Here is an 18,660-nt window from a genome sequence, read left to right on the forward strand (position 1 = left end):
GAGTTGATCATTGATACAGATACAGAGCTACCAGTCAAGCTTGGTCTGTACAGCGTTAGTTGCCCCAGGCGCATTTTCTACTTTTGTCAGATACTAAAATCTATTAAAAAAACGATGGTCATTTTTACGAACAGCGCGGTTCTTGAACGCACCTCACTTCCTTGTGTTTCTTTCAGGGATGGATAAACAGCACTCAGTCCCATAACGACGAGCCACAGCAGAGCCTGGAGGCTACCTTCTGTCAGAGACATGCTTTCGGAGTTAAACTCCAGGCACCATAGTGTGTTTTTAGTTATTTATTTTTATTAGCTCCACCGAAACGTCAAAGTGGATTTGGACGCGCGAGCTACTGTAGCACCCTGTAACCACGGCAACGTAAACGTAGAGAACACAAACCGTTGATGGCGCGTTTAAGGGTTAGCTAACGTTGCTACAGCAACACTTTACATATTGATCGGTTGTAGGAATAAAAAATAAATAAATAATAATTAAAAATGACAGAAACACGACCCAAATCCTGCGAGTCTCCGGCTGAGTAAGTGGTTTCTTCTTAGTAACATTATTAGCGTTAACACGTTGATCAATCACAGTAGCAGATTTTAGATGTCGCTGCTACTTATCACAGCGAAAGTATTCACTTAGTTAACTGTGTAACCTCCAGGAGGCCGCTCAGCATTTTGGATACTAGAACAATCCTTATGTGTGTTTTAATAACAATGTGTTCCCATACCTTGTTTGACAGCACGAGAAGCGTCGACGGGGACGTGAATGCATCTCCTCCCTGTGACTCAGATGTGTTGAGTGGCTCACAGACAGGATCTGCTAAGAAAGGCTTTATTATGATGCCACCTGAAGAAAAGCTCAAACACTATGACAACAGAGCCCAGGCCCATGAAGACAACCAAGACGTCAGTATAGGTTTCAGTGACAAAGTTGTATTATAATCATTATTATTTGTGCTTACAGCAGATTTTTATTCATGTTTGCAGGCCTGGTGCATATTCATGAATCTATATATATATATATAATCTGGCTGGATGCATGCCCCTATGGCTGCAGCAAATAATTATCACTGACTACATTTGCATAGCAGAAGAGGTAGAGATGGTGTTTACGTGCTATAATATCCAAAACAGGGTAAATGTATACATGGGAACACGCAACCGTGATTCTCCAAAAACCCAAGCATAAGCAGCATACTCATGTGCTGCATATAAAGGCACACGTTTTTTTTATTAGTCTTGATTAGATGTTGGATTTAATTAAGACAGGAGAAAGCAGCAAATCCAAGAAGCTGTAACTTTGTAGGAAATTCATTTTCTGTGTCAAGAAGAAGAGATACTGACGGTTATTTCTTGCATCTGCTCAGTTTGATGCTTGCATTCAGGACCTGGTGCGTTGTGTGGCTCTGACTAGACTGATACATGGGAAAGGACATCTGAAACTAGCCCAGGCCCATGCAAGACTGGCTAAAGCATATTTCCAGTTCAAAGGTAATTCTAAAAAAAAAACTAACTCTGTGAGTATATTGTAATCTTAACTGCAGATAAAGAAATTCATTTCTTTTTAAATTACCACTTATGATAGCCTTACATACGATATAGCAGACTTTGAGTGATGCACCTATTATTTACACAACTAATATTTTACCTCTTTTTACACATTTCACGTTAAAAAACTAGAAGATAAAAGTGTTTACTAGTAATTTTGAGGGATGTTACTTTACTCTAATAATGGATTTTATTTTAGAATGATGTTTTAGAGTTGGTTCAATTTACTCTCAATGGTGGCTCTTGTTACGTCAGGCTGGGGACTGCAGGCCCAGGAGCACTCTGCCCTGGCCAGAGAGCTGCTGCCTTTCTGCTCCTCCATGTCCTCCTGCAAGGAAGAAAAGCTTGAGGTTCTCAGGTGTCTCCTGAGCGTACACCTCACACAGGGTGGTGCCTCACTGCGTACAGCCAAATATCCTTTCTGTTGTTTTTTCCCATCAATGTATGGAATTGAACAGAAATATCATTTCAACTATCAAGCTGAATAAGTCCTTGACTCTTTTCAACTCTTGAGGAGGCAGAATCGTCTTTTCTGGAGGCAGAACAAGTTGTTGAAGAGCTTCATCAGCGTGGTGGCATCACCCAGGATGAGAAGACAAAGAGTGAGCTGGAAATCTCCACTGGTCTATCCAGGTGCAGTGTGGTGAAACAAAACATTGTTATATTTTTTGGATTTTTAAGCAGCAGATCTGTATTCAAAATATAATACTACATTGTACTACTTTTTTTTTTAGCACGGCTTTCTGGTAATCAGGTGATTTGCTCTATTTGTTTCCTGTGACTCTTATTGTTCAAGTTGAGCCAAATAACCTGGTGCTATTTTCAATTACAGGTCAGGTAGGAGTGGATCCAGGGTATAGCCTAGACAATTTGACATTTTTAAAAGTTATTATAACTAAATACTATTTGTTTTTTCTCAAACCCAATTTCAAATACAGTACACTACATTTAAGTTTGGCCACAAGATGGCGGTAGATTCCTGCACATTTGAATAGATCTAATCATTCACATAGTTTTTAGAGTGCTGTTTAAAAGCATCATTATTTCATTATTTCTCACCTTGAAAAATTAGGATTTTCCCCTGCTGTTGTCCAGTCCACTAAGCAGTCAGCATGGGTGTTTTTTAATGATGCTTACAGACCTGCTAGTTGGGATTTCTCTCATCTAATCATCCAGTTACTGTTCAAGCACAGATAGGGGAGAAACATTTCTCCTCCTTTCTAAAACACTTCTCTGTATGCTCTCTGCCTTTTTTCTTTCTCTCTAGCTATGAATTCCTCCCTAATTATTAACACCCCCTCACCTCATACCACACTTAGATATTGCTTTAACAGTCTGGATGACTCACTCTGGTTGAGTGTAAATCACCTTATTTCTCTGCTATGTCATCTGCTTTGTTTACTTCACACCAGTACCATTTCCATATTATTGATTTGTGTCTACACATTTACAATGTGTATTTGTAACCTGAGGGTGGTATTGACAACTGAGGACACAGCGCACAGGAAAAGATTAAAGACTTAGTGGATCATGGTGGAAACACCATGTACAGACATCACGTTAGGGGAGACTGATAGTCTGGGAACTATCTGTGCTGGCCTAATAAAAAATAGCAGCCACTTGTCATAGGTTAGATCACTGTGGGTGAAATTAGAAACACAACCATGAAATGAAGTATAGTCTTACCTGGGTTGAGGGATCATCCCACTAATGTCAATGGTCATTTGGATCCTGTTAATCCTCGGAAGTGACTGGCTTTGAATGCATGCATTTTGAACCAGTAAATAGTTAGTGTTTTCACTTAAATGTTGGTATTGTATACAATCGGGATGAAATTACAAAGTTTCAGTGAGAGTATTACATTTTCAGTCTTATGAATGAATATGTGGGTAAAGACAGCAGTAGGGTAGAGATCCATCTTACAGGTAAACTTCAGAATTTACTTGTGAGACTTCATAGGTCTATTTTCCTGCAGGATTTACTGTAAACAAGCCTCATCAGCAGCTGAGATGAGCTACACTCACAGGAATTTATAAAACGATGCCATCTTGGTCTGTTTCAGAGAGTCAGAGTTTGTTGACATGATCTGTGTAATTGAAAAAATGTGCAGACTCTGGCTGGTGTGTAAGCTTGCTAAATCTCTTTTGTGAGGTGATGACTAAGAATTTGGCATGCTTCTAAAAGGCAGTCAGTCAGTCAACACTGTTGTGATGGAGGGGAATGTTCCCACCAAAGCCTGGAACAATAACCTAAGCTCAGCTCTCCTAGCCCAAACATTCTGCTCGATTTTTGATTCACACTCAAGGTGTGCACTTCTGATCAGACCGATCAGATCCTTAATTCAAGGAGGCCTTATTGTCGGGTCTAAATTTGTGGTGTGTCATTGCCATGGCTGCCAAGATGGCTTTCTTCACTTCTTTATAACTTCTCTCATAATTGTTTATCTTATTAAACATTTTTAGAGTGTATTTTATAAATCATCTCTTTGTGAATAGTAAATACAGACTATACAGTACTTCTATATTATTATCAAGTATGATATTTACATTTAAATGCACACTCTGTTCAGCAACATTGTGTTTGCAGAGTTTGTACTGTTGTGGAAATCAGGGGCTCTGTTCCCCTATCCTTATTATATAGGCTGTGGACTGGATTCACATTGCTGCAGTGGTACTGGAGGATACAGAGCCTGTTTGTTTTACTTTCAAAAAGGTAGCTCTGATTAGTTGGCTGAAATAAAACCAACAGGGATTTTATTGTAAATGCACATGATTGAGAGGCACTACCCAGGACCAAAGAAGTGGTTTGGCATTATTACCAATATCTTCCTGAGTACACAATAAAAAACCTCATCATTCAGAATGTCATCACATTAGAGCACCATTCAGATTTCCTGGAGCAAGCTGTTGTGTTTTTTTTTTTTTTTGCTTTAGTCTGGCCTTTTTCAAGAGAAAGCCCAAAGCAAACTTACGTCAAACGATGTTCTGGAAACATTTACAAAAGAGGGCTATGTGGCTTGCTTGGCAACACATCTACAAATCCTTAATTATATTAATTCCCTACCCTCTGGACTTTTAGTAGATTTCATTGGGATGTGGCATATTACCGTTATGCCAGGAAGTCTGTAAGGATGCAGAATGAATGAGAGGATAGAGGGGTATTGTCTCTCTCCGTCCATGCAGGCAAAGTAGCAGGACTCAAGCCATGCAGGAATGTAGCTCTACTTCAGCCATCATTGCTGCCCTAAAAGGACCTAAAGTCCCTGGCCCACACTTATGGGTGGGGCACTCCTTATATCCATCATGGCATGTTAGGATAATCTTGGATTCATGGGGAAATCAAAAAAAAAAAAGAGCCATTACAATGTTTTTGTAACCTGCACTGCTGACATTAAACCACTGAGCCATGAATACCCAGATTCATGTGGTTCTGACGTGAGCATGACATAATACTGTCAAGCTTAAGCTTTTTCATTTCCTGCACAGGCTAAAACATACTGAATGTTCTCATGACACTGGGAGGCATATTGGATAAAACCTTACCTCTGTAGGTAAATTCATACAGTGTCGCTGTGGGGAGACTGATTAGTTAAAAGGGGTTTTGTGTACTGATCTGTGACGGCAATTTGGCTAGAGATTTTGAAGTAGAGTGTTGTGTCCTCTGAGAGAGGCCACCCCCTTAAGAGAGGAGAGCTGAATTAAATTTAGAGTCCATTAGATGGTTTGAGACTGTTAGGAGTGTAGCCTGATGGATCCAGTGTCCTTGCAGTGGTCAATGCAGCTATGCAGCTTTAAAGTACAGTATGACAGGATGCAACTGATTATATAAAAGCGACGTTGCGTTCATCAGCAAAACATTTGAAGTCCAAGAACATGCACAGATGGGATTGAGAACTCTGAAGTAGACCATGCTTAGAGCTTCAGGTTTGCTTTGGTCCTCCAATTTAGAAACCTCCAGAATGAGAGTTTGAGCACACTACAAGGGTTATTTGTCAGTTCAGGAGGCTGTAGTTAAAGAGAGTGGGGTCAGGAGCAGCGTAACCTTCAGTCCCAGAGGAGAGACTAGTGAAAGGATGCAACCAAAAACGGTTAAAAGAGCAATGTGCAAGCTTTTCCCTATTATAGTCTGCCCTACACCAGGCTTCAGCTGCAGCCTTCACCACTCTGCTGGGTCTGGGTTTGGCTGCAGACCAAGCATTTACTCCAGTGATGTAAAACAGGCTCATAGTAATGAAGTAACAAACCAATCAGTATATGTTGAACACTAATAATACAAAATAATGAGCGGTCCTAGCATTTATTTAAATAAAGAAAATCTATAATGTTTTAGCATATTGATTCAGTACACTTCAGCAGAGTGAATGCTTTCAAACACAAAGATGCAGACAAACTACTTGAATGGTTGCTCTTCCTTGTTACTCTGCCCTGCCGCCTTATATAGTAAGCTGAACAGATTGCTGTCTCTATGTTTGTCTTTCTGTCTCTGACAGGTTGTCCATTTGTATGTTCTTTCTGATCAATAGGGTCTATAAGAGACAGAACAGACCAGCGGAGGCTTTAAGCCAGTGTGAGAAGTCTCTGCAACTGCTGATGGACTGTGGTCAGCCAGACAAGACATCCTCTGTCTATAGGGACATGGCCGCTATCGAACAGGACATAGGTCATTTGGACCAAGTCATAGAGCATCTCTCCAAGGCAAGAGGCATATCATAAACATCTCTTATCTAACATATACAAACACATGGGTTCTTGATACGGTGCCAGGCTTTGTCATTATGTAATGTTTCCACACCTCTTATTTAGTGATATGTGATCTGTCTTATTACACATGGGTGTTTCTTCTAGGCTCATGCCATTGCTATGAGTCACAACCCAGAGGAGCTGGAGGGGGCTCAGATCTCCCACAGCCTGGCCCTCATCCTTTCTGCTGCAGCAGAGCCCCATCACAATGGTGAGTTTATTCTCAGACACAGGCCAGGCCTTGGGGTCTCCCGTTGTCATCCTATATGTGAAATTCTTTAAGATGATGTTATGGAAACCACACTCATAATAGCCTTATTGAAGACATGGTCTTTAGATCTATCTATCTAAAGATGTATGTATGCTCCATGGTATCTATGTAAAGCATAACATCTGGAAAATAAGATCTAAAATCTAGAAAAAAATGTCATATTGCATCGATTCTGTAGTGGTATATGTTTTCATTTATTCAGTCAGTTACTCTTATCATGTATATATTTGTGTGTTTTTCCCCATGCCGGTGTAGACTCTGCAGGTCACTACTTTGAGCAGAGTCTGAATGCATACAGAAACTCTGCAGGGCCACAGGATCCAGCCTTTCTCGCTGCCCAGGACGATTTTTGTCGTTTCCTCCTGTTCAATGGCCAGCAAGAGGTTTTACACACACACACTTAGAAACATACACATCTGTAAGAGCAGACACAAAGTAACTACAGTAATTTCCTCCCTCCATCTCATATTTTTGCTCCTGCAATTTTGAAACTACTTACTACGCACACATTTTTTCTTCAGAGAGCAGCACCATGGCAACACCAATTTGTGACTGTCAGGGGATTTATTCCACCTGCTAAACAGGGTGTGACTCTGCTGGAACGAGATGATTTACCTGTTTTCACTGTACCATCGCAGAGATGTGTGGAGATCCAGAGAGCTTCTCTTGCTACAAAGAAGTCTACATTTGGTGACCTGAGTCCTGAGGTAGCAGACACCCTTCAGCTGATAGGAAGTGTGGAGATGACTGAGGGCAGGATGAAGCAGGCCCACAGAATGATGACAAAGGTAATCACACGTTGCAGAATATAGCACAACTAATGTTTGTCTTGGTTACAACTTATAAATGCATATTAGAGGTGCTGGTCTGAGTAGAAATTACTGTCACTGAACATGATGTTAGCCTGAGCCAATGTATTTGTGAGGATTTAATAAAATGCCAGGAGTCAGCGAGTGTGTACACCTACACAAATGTGACACGCCGGTTAGAAATATACACAACAAGAGTCCTCGTCACATTGAGATGTGCTATTTCCACCATCATCCCTAAAGCTCCATGCTATCAGAGTTGCATGCTAATCTTGGATGGGTGCAGTGTGCAGAGCAACCCCCCCCCCCGGTGTAAAATATCACACAGAGTGACTTTGTGTTTCCCCCAGTCTGGATGGAGCCTGACAGATGGGCAACACAACTTTGGAAAGAGAAGGACAGTTTGCTAACTGCTGTCAATTAAAGGGACACTGACCCCAATTAGTGTGGCATGCCATTATGTCCTTTGAAACAAAAGTGACATTCATATGTCTTTCACGACACACACACACTGAATAAACTGCATTTTAGCTTATTTAATCATGTTCCTCCTCTATAGCTATAACTGTTCTCTTCCTTATGTAATGAATGTTTTTACTTTCACATGCTTGCCACATGAGCTCACTTCTGCTGCCTGACAAACATACTAAAATACACCAGTAAATGGGGGATTTCTTCATACTAGTAATGACATGCCTGTAAGTAAAAGAGCCTGGTTGCTATGTTGCTTTGTTTTGGCAGAGGGATCCAAGTCCCCCTTCACACTGACAGGGTAAATCAGGGCTCACTCTCTCCACATCACGTCTGACTAGTAACCTCTCTGAAGTATCCTGACACGGAGCAGATATGTCAGGGCATTTGTTTCCTGTCATCTCGACACCATCTGCACTGCGATTATATAACTTTTGTTTTTCCAAAGGAAAATCTGGCTCATACAGTAGAAACAGAGCATACATGTACGAATTGCTAAGAAAACGGAGAACAATGGCGCACACAAAAACATACACTTGACATTTCCTCTGTAGTGCTGCTGGAAAAAAGGCCTTCCATTACATCAACCTTAGCAACAGCAAAAACATCCAAGAGGCCAGATGGATCTGTTCCAGATTACCGAATGTTTTACTTTCCCTGGTGAGGAGGGACTTTTCTCTCTCGCTTTTTCTAGTTTAGTTCTCCTCACATGTTGTAGTTTATGATTGCTGAAATGGGATGCAGGCGTTTATCATATCTTTTGTGTCATTGCGTTTATGTGGGTGTGTCCACACTGTAATTGTATTAAATCTGTTTGTGGTTTTCGGTTTTCTGGATTTTGTTAGATTTTGTAACATTTTCTGATCTCATAGAGCAAAGCAGTCCTTGCTCAATCCTCTCATTTGATTAGATAAATCTAAATCGGGAGAGGAAAGTGACTCGGGTTGCCTCTTAAATCAGATGAGTTAACTACCTTAGATTCCTGGGTTGTTGGTTTGGAGTCCCCGTAATAAATCTAGCGAATCTCCCTTGTTGACCTGACACTCCGAGTGGTCAGCACAGGTGTTATCTTGGATAGCTACAGTGGTTATTTTAGGATGTTTAGTGCATTCATATGTTGCTAGGAAGTGTTTATTCCTCTCTTGAGTATGAGTTGCACTTCTCATCTTCCACTGGCCACTCACTCTGCTGTCATTAATGTTTTTTTGTTTTTTTTTGTTTTTTTCTTTTTAGTGCCTGGAGATCCAGAGTTTGTTGTATGGTCCTCAACACAAGAAGACAAAAACAACACAAAAAGCTGTGGACATGCTGGCCCGGTAAATCTGCAGAATGTTGAGTTACATCAGATCTATAACTGTATTCTATTATGACATTTGATCCTCATGGTGATAAAATAGAAGTAGAAGTCAGTTTAATGGGTTGAAATAACAGACAAGCATAAGAATAGAGCCCATGTTTCAGTAATGGAGCCATGTACTTCATGTTTTGCAGGGCACCAGCGGTGGCTGAGAGACAACAGCGCCAAGGTAGAATGAAAGCAAAACCTGCCGCATTTTCACTTGTACCATCCAGTGGCAATGATGGAAACTCTATGTCGGACTCTTGAAATGTTCACTGCAATGACCTTGGAGGTTTGGACTGAGAACTACTGTCCTACTGTTTTTTTTAAAGAAATGCCTCTGTTGGATACAGTTATCACTGCTGAATTGCTCTAGTCATGTCCACTGGCAGTACATGATTTTATGTCATTTTATGTCATTAGACAAAACACATTACCTTTGAAGAAATACTCACACTCAGATAATATACCCACATTAGGTTTTAATTGTTTTAAGATATCAATCAATTTCCAAATAAGGGCTGGAACCCTTTTAACTGAAGCTAAAAAGCCATTCATGGTCATTAGAAATCATTATGTCAATAAAAGCAAATATGTCGGGCTATCCGTGGTGACAAACAAACATTCTTTATACATCAATAGATTTTCTGTTTATGCTAATAAAATGGCACATGGTATCCAGATTACATTTTGTACATACATACACAGTAACTTAACAAAGATTAAAGAACTACAATTTAATGCACTAATGAATGTTTTTTTTTCTACATTTTGCAGATGAGATCATGTATGAAAATATCTTGCATATGGGCACTTATTTTGCAACAAATCATTTTTAATTGAGGTTTTATTTTTATGGATTCATAACAAACAACAAGCATTATTGCTAGACATGAAGATAAGTTGGGAAGATATTGCTTAATAGTTACACAGTGTAAAGCTTGCAGCCACTTCAAAAAGTGTGCAAAACATGTAACCAGACTAATTATAGTGGACCATTTCTGCCTCTGCAACTAGTAAACAACAAATCGTAACAAACAGTCCACACCACTAAGCTGGTGTTCCAAAAATAGTCACGGTCATGAAAACACACTTCTGTTAGAGCAAAGGTGAATCCTTTAAGCCAACACTGTGATAACCAACAAAAGACGACCAGACAAGACATGCAGTACATCAAAACCAGACGTGATTATATTTTCTTTGACATAGCAATCACTAAATCTAAAAGATTTAGATAAAAAAAGGTTCTGCTTCTTCTTCCCATTCTTTCATCCTGCTATTTGCTTTGACAGCCCCTTTTAGTCTTAATGGTATAATTCACCATTTTGATCTTCCGCCTCCCTAATACACTTTTTTCAGATCAAAATGTTGACTGTAGGGAAGTTGGAAATATACCATACCACATACCAAGTAAAGATACACATTTTACAAACATGTTTCACATCAGTTACATTGACCATGAAGCCCGGCTTTGGTTATATAATAGGTCATTCTTTTTTTCTAAACAAAATGTGTAAAGTAAATAATGTGTAAATACCTAACTTTGTTAGTTACTTAACCACTTTTAAGTGTCACATTTACTTGCACTACACCTCGATAACAGCATTTAAAGCTTCTCTTTCTTAAGTCAAATTATCACCTTTTTCTCCACTCCCACTATAGGACATCCACCTACATCCTCATCCTACAAGCTTATCTTTACTCTGTACACTTCACTGACTACTGCTTGAAATAAACTATTGTGTTCTAGGATGCAGTATGTACTAAAATCCACTCCAATTGGCAGCAGTGCCCAAGTCAAAAGAAAAACTAAAGTCCAAATCTGCCAATAGTGCACAGCACCTCAGAACTCATAAAATCTAAACCAAGTACACTCAACAACATGGCAGGTTCAACCATGGTGTGATCACGTGCTGTAACCTGCAGAATGGGGTGTTTGCGCAAGTTAGTACAAAAATAGAGAAATCTAGAAAGAATAAACAAACCTCTTTGTAGATGTAAGCTCTAAAAAGTTTAACACATGCAGCGCAGCACTCCATCAGTACTGACCAACATAAAACTTACAATATGTGGATATTACAGTCTAACTAAAGCTTTAATAGCTCTACTGCCACAATTCATACCATAAAAATATCTATATCTGGTAATTTTAACTGAATAATAAGTTTCATTTGGTTACAGGTTTTAGGTTACATGCTTAAGTAGTTACAGTAAAAGTACAATCAATGGATATAATAGATGTGTGGACTGCAAAGTCAGACCAATTTTTGTATGTGCACCTCAACAAGTGACATTGGCAAGCGCTGAGTCTGAAAATATTTCTGACTCAATTCTTTTTAATCATCTGTTGGTCTTTCAAGGAAAAGTGTTGCAATCTTTTTCTCATGCTCTGATTCCACCTCAGCACGGCTGCCCTGTGAATCCATCTGGAAAGTGAAGGACTTCTCTGATGGCCCCAGTTGAATGTGTTTCTCAGTGATTTCAGACACAGATGCTCCTTCATTGGTGAAGCCTTCAAACTCTTCACCATATGCATCATCCTCTTCTTTGGAGATTCTGAAGCTGTATCCTCCTCCTACCCCACCCTGAAAGGCTTTCTCAAGCCCTAGGTTAGAAGATCTGAGGGTTTCCAGGATTTGCTCTTCAGACAGATCATCTGCGTCCAGCAGTCCGGATTCTTCCAGGGTTTGAGAAACGTTCAGCTCTGCAACTATAGTCATGGTGCCATCCTCACTTGACTGCTGCACCTTTTTGACATCGACAGACACATTCTGGGGACTTTCACTACTCACTCTTGTGAGGAAAGCCAACTCCTCCCTCAGTGGACCTGAAACTGAGCTTTGTAGCTTCTCTAGAGCTCCTTTCAGCTGCTCTTTGGGCTCCAAAGAGTCCTCTCTTAGGAACTCGAGCACTGACTCCTGTACTATTGGGGAGACACGAACCTCTTCTTCGATGATGCACTCTGGGAAACTGTCTTTGGCAAACGAGTGATCACCTGACATGTACTTGTATTCATCACTTTCTTCTACAATCACTCTTTGCGGTGGAAGACCTTCATCTTGATAATACCTCTCATCTGACAGGTCATCTAATATACCATAATGGCCATATGAAGTAATGGCACCACCCTCTTCAGGTTCAGAAAGATTATCATCTGGTGTGGAGACAAAATACTCGTGAGGTGAATATGAAGATTCACTCTCTCTAGAAACCTCGTGAACTTCTACAGATCGACCCTTGCTGTAATCTGTATCTGACATGGATGTTTTTATGGCATCACCATCACTCTTCTGAAACTGAGCATCATGAGGGACATTTTCCAGCTCCTCAATCTGGAAATATGTTGAGGAAGGCTCGTAAAAACTAGATCTGGATTTCTGTTCAACCTCAAGCTCCTCATCACTGAAAGACTCTATTGGTTCCTCAATGATTTCCACATTGACAGACTTCTTTTCCAGGGTGTCACCTCCCTGCAGGCCACTTAGCAGGTTCTTTATCATGCTTCCTGTTGCTGTGTCCTTGATGTCTTCCAGTGACACCTTCTTAACCCCTTGGCTCAATAGTTCATCCAGTGCTGAGTCTTTAGAAATATCTAGATCTTCCTCTACTTTGGACTCCAGCACAATCTGTGTCTTGGTTGTGCCATCCTCTTGCTCAGTTTTCTCCACATGATACCTTACCTTTGATTCTCCTGAGGAGCAAACCTTAGCTTCCAAACCGGCTGGTTTTATCACTTTCTCAATAATCTCCTCTACAGACACAGAATCTAAAATCTTTTTCTCACTTGGGCCTATCATAGACTCTGCTTTCCCCTCATCTTCGAACTTGCCTCCATAAATATTATCTTTGTCTTTTTCACTTGACACTTGCTTTTCACTTTCTGTTTTCATGCTCAGGCTCATCATTGGCGGTGACACCACTTTCACTGATCTGGCTTCAGTAGTGGTGGATTTAATGGGACTGACTTGGTTCTCTGCTCGAGAGACCTGTTTGATTTTTACAGTTTTTTCAACATCTGTTGTTTTTTGCTCATTTTGACTCATTTGGGTTCCTCTCTGGTTTATTTGATTATCTTTGGCAGTAGTGGCAGTGGTGGTAGCAGGGGCAGAAGCGGCAGCCCGAGCTTTGGTGAACGAGATCATGTCCCTTCTGGATGCAGGACTCTCATGTCGAGCTCTGCCTGCAACTGAAATTGGGATGATCCTAGAGGGACTTATGGACCCAGAAGGAGGCACAGGGGATCTTCTCACATTTGAAGCTGGTGGCGTGTACCTGATATCCATATGCTGTCTTGTGGTTAGAGTCGAAGCTCTTACTGTGTAGGGCTGGGCAGGCATCCTGATATCTGAGGCAGAAAATAAAGTAGCTTGAATTAGTAGATTAGATAGAAAGGAACAGTTTTGGGAAATGCACTTATTCACTTTCTTGGCAAAAGGTTGATGAAAAGATTGATAGCACTCTTATATCTGTTTGGAAACTACGAAGCTGTGGCCTGCAGCTTAGCTTTGCATAAAAACTGCCAACATGGGGAAACAGCCAGCTGCCTCTGAACCTCACTAATAGTTCTATCTTGTTTGTTTAATTTTTACAAAAGATTAAGAACAAGTTTAAGTTTTGTAGGGGTTTATGTTTAAAACTGTTCTTGATTAGGAGCAGTGTTTTGTCATCGCTGACTGGTCGGTGTCGCAATATGGATTTTATATTGAAAAAATAATTGAAATAAACTTTCAGTTTCAGGTCGGCTATTGAAATCAATACACTACCCCAGTTTTTGCTGGTGACCCTTCTGATATCTAGTGACTCATATTTTTTGTTTAATTTGTAATTATAATTTATTTATTGTTATTTAAATAATGATGATTTAACCATGTAGCTTGTCTTTTCAAGAAGAATTTAAATGACAGTTGTCAGGGCATTTAAAATCAATTAACTGTTAAGACTCTATAGTCTAACAACGGCATAACTGTCAGTGCAAGTTTTTAAACAAGAATCGAATCATCACCGATAGTTAAATCTAGAATCGTGTCGCCCCTACTGTGTGGTTGCTAGGCAGCCACTGAGGTCTCCAGGAAGTCACTGCTCCTAGCCAAGAAGTAGTCTGGCACATAATCCTCCCCAGAAAACCACAAGTTATTGTTACTACACACTTCTCAGCTAACTCTCTGCAAGAGGGCAAATAATCATTTGCCAAATGTCAGACTATTCCTTTAAAATCATTCTTAGAATGTATTTTTGTGATCAATATGTAATAACGATAAGCAAGTACATTACCTATTACTCTTTCTCGTTGATGTTGATTCACCCTTCTATGAGCATCTTGCAGACTCACTCGCTCACCTTCCAGAAGGGCCCTGAACAAACAAGAGACAAGGCAAAATACATGAAATAAGTAATTGTAAATCACTGGTTATACTCCTATATCAACATAACTATTTTTTCCCATACATAGAAAAAGAGATCAAGGACAAATACCTCAGAAGACGGTGTACATCATTCAGCTCTGCCATCGCAACCTTCTCAAACTAAACGCAACAGGCTTACAAGGAGGAATGAACCCAGAACCTGACCATATAGGGTGGTAATCATCAAAAACACAACAAGCCACTGTCATGTAATAAAGACCTTATAATAATTAGCTCTAACAGCTCACCTTTCCTTGGCCATGCTTCAAGAAAGCTACAACCGATAGAGCAAATCTAAGTGTCTCAAAAAGGAACAACCTCTCTGGAGAGTGCCTTCTGAAAGACTGACCTAAAAATAACATCTACAATGCTGGGCGGTCCACACTTCCCAATGAATCCCAAAGCAAAAGCTGACATGACATACACAAGAAGACATGCCACTGCCACGTCTCTGACCAAATATTCTGTCTATTCCAAAAATTCAAAACAAACCAAATGTGCCAGTGGAGAATCTTCCAAACAGAGACACGCTGGAGGAGAAAGTCTTCTTATCAACTTCCTTAGAATTGGCTTAATAGTAGTAACATTTAATTAACCCTCAACAACTGCGCATGCAGTATGTTTATTAACTGCTTTAAAAATAACTCTGCCTTTTAGTAAAAAATAGTCTATTATGTGAGCATGTGTGATTGGGCTATATTAGGAGCATGAAGACTCAACATGCCATACTATTCCAGGATGTGAAATGCCAGATATAATTTGTCTTGCTCCGTAAACACTTAAAATAAACCACAGGGAAAGTTTAAACTGCTCCATTAAAATGCATGTGCGGTACATGCGGTATTTATAAGACAGTAATTGCTACTACTTTTCAGTTTATCTGAGTGTTCAGATGAAAGCACTTTGTGCCAAGACCAGCAGGAAGCAACAAGCAAGCAGTTGATTTCCTCTAATGTGTTCGATGTAATCATTAATTATGCTAAGTGTATCTTCGGGCAGTGGGAGGGGTGGGTAGAGGGGTTGACCGTTAATCTGTTCTTGGTAGCATGAAATATCACTGAAAATAGGATGTTTCTAAGTTTTAGCTGACTTTCTCGCTCCACAAAGAGTTTACCATTTAAAGGCAGACATTTCTGAGTGTACGTCAAAGAATGTTTTCATCACCATATGAAAAGAATCATAGTCCCAGTTCTTATCACTTCATGATTCAATCCAAGACAGCTTGAGAAGCTCATACTTCTTAAACCAGAACAAGAAGTATGGGACAGCTGTATTTTTCTAGCACCAAACAAACAACTTCTAAACACATTGTTGCTCTCTGTAGCACGTTTCCACCGGAGACACACTAACCTAAGCCAGTGTGAAAAGCACAAATAATAAAATGAATGATGGCTGACTTCCTTTTCAGGGTCCTGGTGTTGTGCATGTTGGCTCTAGGCCACACTGTCATAGTTTACTGGGACATGGAAATAGATCTCTATGTCTTGTCTGCTGTGGAAAAAGTCTATTTTACTCAAATCATTTTACTGGACACCAAAATAAATAAGCTCCTCACCTATAGGCAGCCACCTCCATGCCCAGATCCATCTTCACCTGGAGAAGGTGCTGGTGCTCTCGCATCTTTTCTTCAATAGTGTCAGCCATCATGTTCCTCTCGTGCTCCAGCTGCTCAATAATCATCTGGAGGATAAAAAATAGAACAGTTAATTTTACAAGTCTGTGGTCTGTCCATTGGGTATTACTTTTTTGGTTTATCCCTGCAATTAAATTGAAAATATTGTAATCATTCTGCTTGCTTGTTAACCATATAGTTTGTAACCACGTTTTGTTTTACTGCCGCCTACAGTTGCTGTTAACTTTGCAAATTTATGTTGTTTTTTGTTTCGAGTCCCCACTGTTTATTTTTGTTGACTTTTAATGCAGAAAGCTGACAAACTGGCTGCACACTCCCAAAATTAAGTTTTATCCCACTGCATTAATCATTTGGATCACTTAATCCGGCTTCTGTCATGCGTCCACGAGCCTTTTCCAGTAACACTTGAGTAACAACAGATGTCATGCTTCATTCTAAATTTTACCACTGGTTTAAACTGTGACAAATGTGTTTTTTCTTATAATACTGAAGTCATCCCTGCACTGTATGACCAGTGTAGACATTTGTAACTGACTGACCTGCTTAGAGCTCCATCTTTAGGAGGCTAATGGGGATTTATTAGTCAGACAGCTAATTGGTTTATGTGACTAGTGTAATCTAGCAGCCATAAAGTACAGAGGAGGAGGTAGAATGCCATTCAGCTACTCAAGCTATCCATACATTTTATACTGATGTCAAATGCGGCACATTAGATCCCAGGCATTTGTCAGATAAGGGAAAACAAACTTGTCAGGCACCACTTAAAGCTGTGAATGTCATTATGTATTGGGGTGGGGGGCATTAATATCAGAGACAGTATCTACTGCATGTGTTTGCTTTTAGGACAGGATGTCATCTTAGGTATTCAGACATCCAAAATGTAGTGACTGTGATGTTTAATGGTTATTTAGATAATCGTTTGGGCTTAAGAATCAGTTGATCTGTAGCAGTTTCTGACAGCTGCATCAGAGCCTTTAAAGAGCAGTGTGGGTGTGGCAGCTACACGAGGGACTGGCCTCTCCCCTTTCTTGTGGCTCAGTGTGCTAAAGGGGAGATTCTTTCCCTATATTTAAATATATGTTTTATTCGTGTCATACTTATTATGAATTTTGAGACTTCTTAAAATAGAAATAAATCCTATAACATCCAGATCTAGTTCATAACATGGCCTTTCTACTGTGTTCTAATAGGCGTCCCCTCACCTGATATTCACTGCAGTCCATCCTGAATTTTTCCTGCATGTGCATCAGTTGTTCTTCAAGATGTAATTGAACCTGGCCTTGGTTTTCCGCCTCCGTGCGTAATTTGTCCAACTCCGAGGCGTACAGCATCTTTTCCCTCTGTAGATCGCTCAGCTTCTCCCTGTCCGCTTTAATTGACTGCTCCATCTCCTCCACCTTCTGCTGGTACATTTCAAAGGTCTCCATCCATCCTTCGGACATACCGCGGGCGTACTCTTGCACCTCTTCCATAGAGGCCGCCGGAGGCCCGCGGTAAGTTTGCGTAATGATGGGCACCACCCGGGACTCCACCTGACGCCGGAGATGTTCCATTTCTTGCCTGTGCGCATCTTCTAAGCTTTTATACTCGTTCTCCAGTTCAAATAGTCGCTCCTGGAGTTCTGTGTTGATCTGGTGAGCGTGGTGAAGCTCCGTCCCGCAGCCTTTCAGCTCGTCGTTGATGTCCTTGCACACATCGGTCTGCTCGCTGCACAGTGACCGGACCATCTGCAACTCCCGCCATAGCTTCTCCTTCTCCATCTCAGCCTGGGACTTTTCAAACGACAGCTGTCCCACCATTCTCCTCAGGTCCCGCATCTCTTCTTTGTACTTCGGCTCCCGCACCACCACCTTCGCTTGTCTGAGTTTATTTATCTCGGTGATGAGATGCGCATTTTCCTGCTCCAGTTGTTTCGTTCTGGAGAGATACTGGGCCAGTCTGCTGTTGAGCTCTTGCAGCTGGTTTTTCTCGCTCTCAAAAGTTCTCTTGAAAGGCAACATTGTGGCATCTAATTAGAAAAAAAAAGGTAAGTTTTAAAAAAATATCCTGTCTGGCACGTTGTCTCGGTGTCATAAGCGTGTGCGTCTGAGGGCACAACTGTGATGTAATTTGCGATCAGTGGCCTTTGACAAGTGCAGAAGGAAGAGGAGGAGGATGATGATGATGAGGAGGAGGAGGAGGAGGGCGGGTCCTGCCTCACAGGATCGTCCCAAACGCGTCCAAGTCCCTGGCAGATGTTATGCTGCATTTAATGGCCGTCTGAAATATTGACGCTCTGATCCCGTAGTAGTAACTTTAGATGGTGAACATAATCATAACATAACAAACTAAAGCTAGATGCTGAAAATATGTTGTATAGTAAATAAAATTGCGAATAAATACTGTAGCTACTATATGACAGAACTGTCATATATCGTTTTTTGTATTCATGTTTTGTCTTTCATAC

General features: G+C 40.6%; 3 protein-coding genes across 3 annotated transcripts in view; 1 reads left to right on the forward strand and 2 right to left on the reverse strand.

The window, feature by feature from the left end:
* The window catches only part of mef2aa (myocyte enhancer factor 2aa), a 101,179-nt gene extending 100,386 nt beyond the window's left edge, over positions 1–793 (reverse strand). Inside the window, exon 1 of the mRNA XM_019262994.2 lies at positions 731–793. The gene's annotated coding sequence lies outside the window, so the exon portion shown is untranslated. The remainder of the gene's footprint in view (positions 1–730) is intronic.
* Positions 175–10,898, forward strand: ttc23 (tetratricopeptide repeat domain 23). Its single transcript, XM_010734298.3, has 11 exons — positions 175–535; positions 743–908; positions 1,370–1,493; positions 1,806–1,962; positions 2,058–2,183; positions 6,073–6,244; positions 6,395–6,500; positions 6,816–6,943; positions 7,199–7,348; positions 9,074–9,156; positions 9,332–10,898. Exons 1-11 carry the CDS (start codon positions 495–497, stop codon positions 9,444–9,446), a joined length of 1,368 nt encoding a protein of 455 aa, XP_010732600.3. The 5' UTR covers positions 175–494; the 3' UTR covers positions 9,447–10,898.
* Positions 9,642–18,525, reverse strand: synm (synemin, intermediate filament protein). Its single transcript, XM_010734299.3, has 4 exons — positions 17,417–18,525; positions 16,137–16,261; positions 14,451–14,530; positions 9,642–13,524 (listed from the first exon to the last, which is right to left on the reverse strand). The coding sequence occupies exons 1-4, from the start codon at positions 18,212–18,214 to the stop codon at positions 11,516–11,518; spliced, it is 3,012 nt and encodes a 1,003-aa protein (XP_010732601.2). The 5' UTR covers positions 18,215–18,525; the 3' UTR covers positions 9,642–11,515.
* Between the last annotated feature and the right edge of the window lie 135 nt (positions 18,526–18,660).

This window comes from Larimichthys crocea, chromosome XXI (assembly GCF_000972845.2).
Source record: "Larimichthys crocea isolate SSNF chromosome XXI, L_crocea_2.0, whole genome shotgun sequence".
NCBI lineage: Eukaryota > Metazoa > Chordata > Actinopteri > Sciaenidae > Larimichthys > Larimichthys crocea.

Bases quoted from the DNA above. Each gene is read 5' to 3' on its own strand.
- ttc23 (XM_010734298.3), top strand. From the start codon at position 495: ATGACAGAAACACGACCCAAATCCTGCGAGTCTCCGGCTGA. The intron at 909-1,369 runs GTCAGTATAGGT...GCATCTGCTCAG, and splicing joins CCCATGAAGACAACCAAGAC to TTTGATGCTTGCATTCAGGA. The intron at 1,963-2,057 runs ATATCCTTTCTG...ACTCTTTTCAAC, and splicing joins GCCTCACTGCGTACAGCCAA to TCTTGAGGAGGCAGAATCGT.
- synm (XM_010734299.3), bottom strand. From the start codon at position 18,214: ATGTTGCCTTTCAAGAGAACTTTTGAGAGCGAGAAAAACCAGCTGCAA. The intron at 16,262-17,416 runs GTGAGGGGACGC...TTTATCCTCCAG, and splicing joins TGGACTGCAGTGAATATCAG to ATGATTATTGAGCAGCTGGA. The intron at 13,525-14,450 runs GTAATGTACTTG...TTTCTGCCTCAG, and splicing joins TCAACGAGAAAGAGTAATAG to ATATCAGGATGCCTGCCCAG.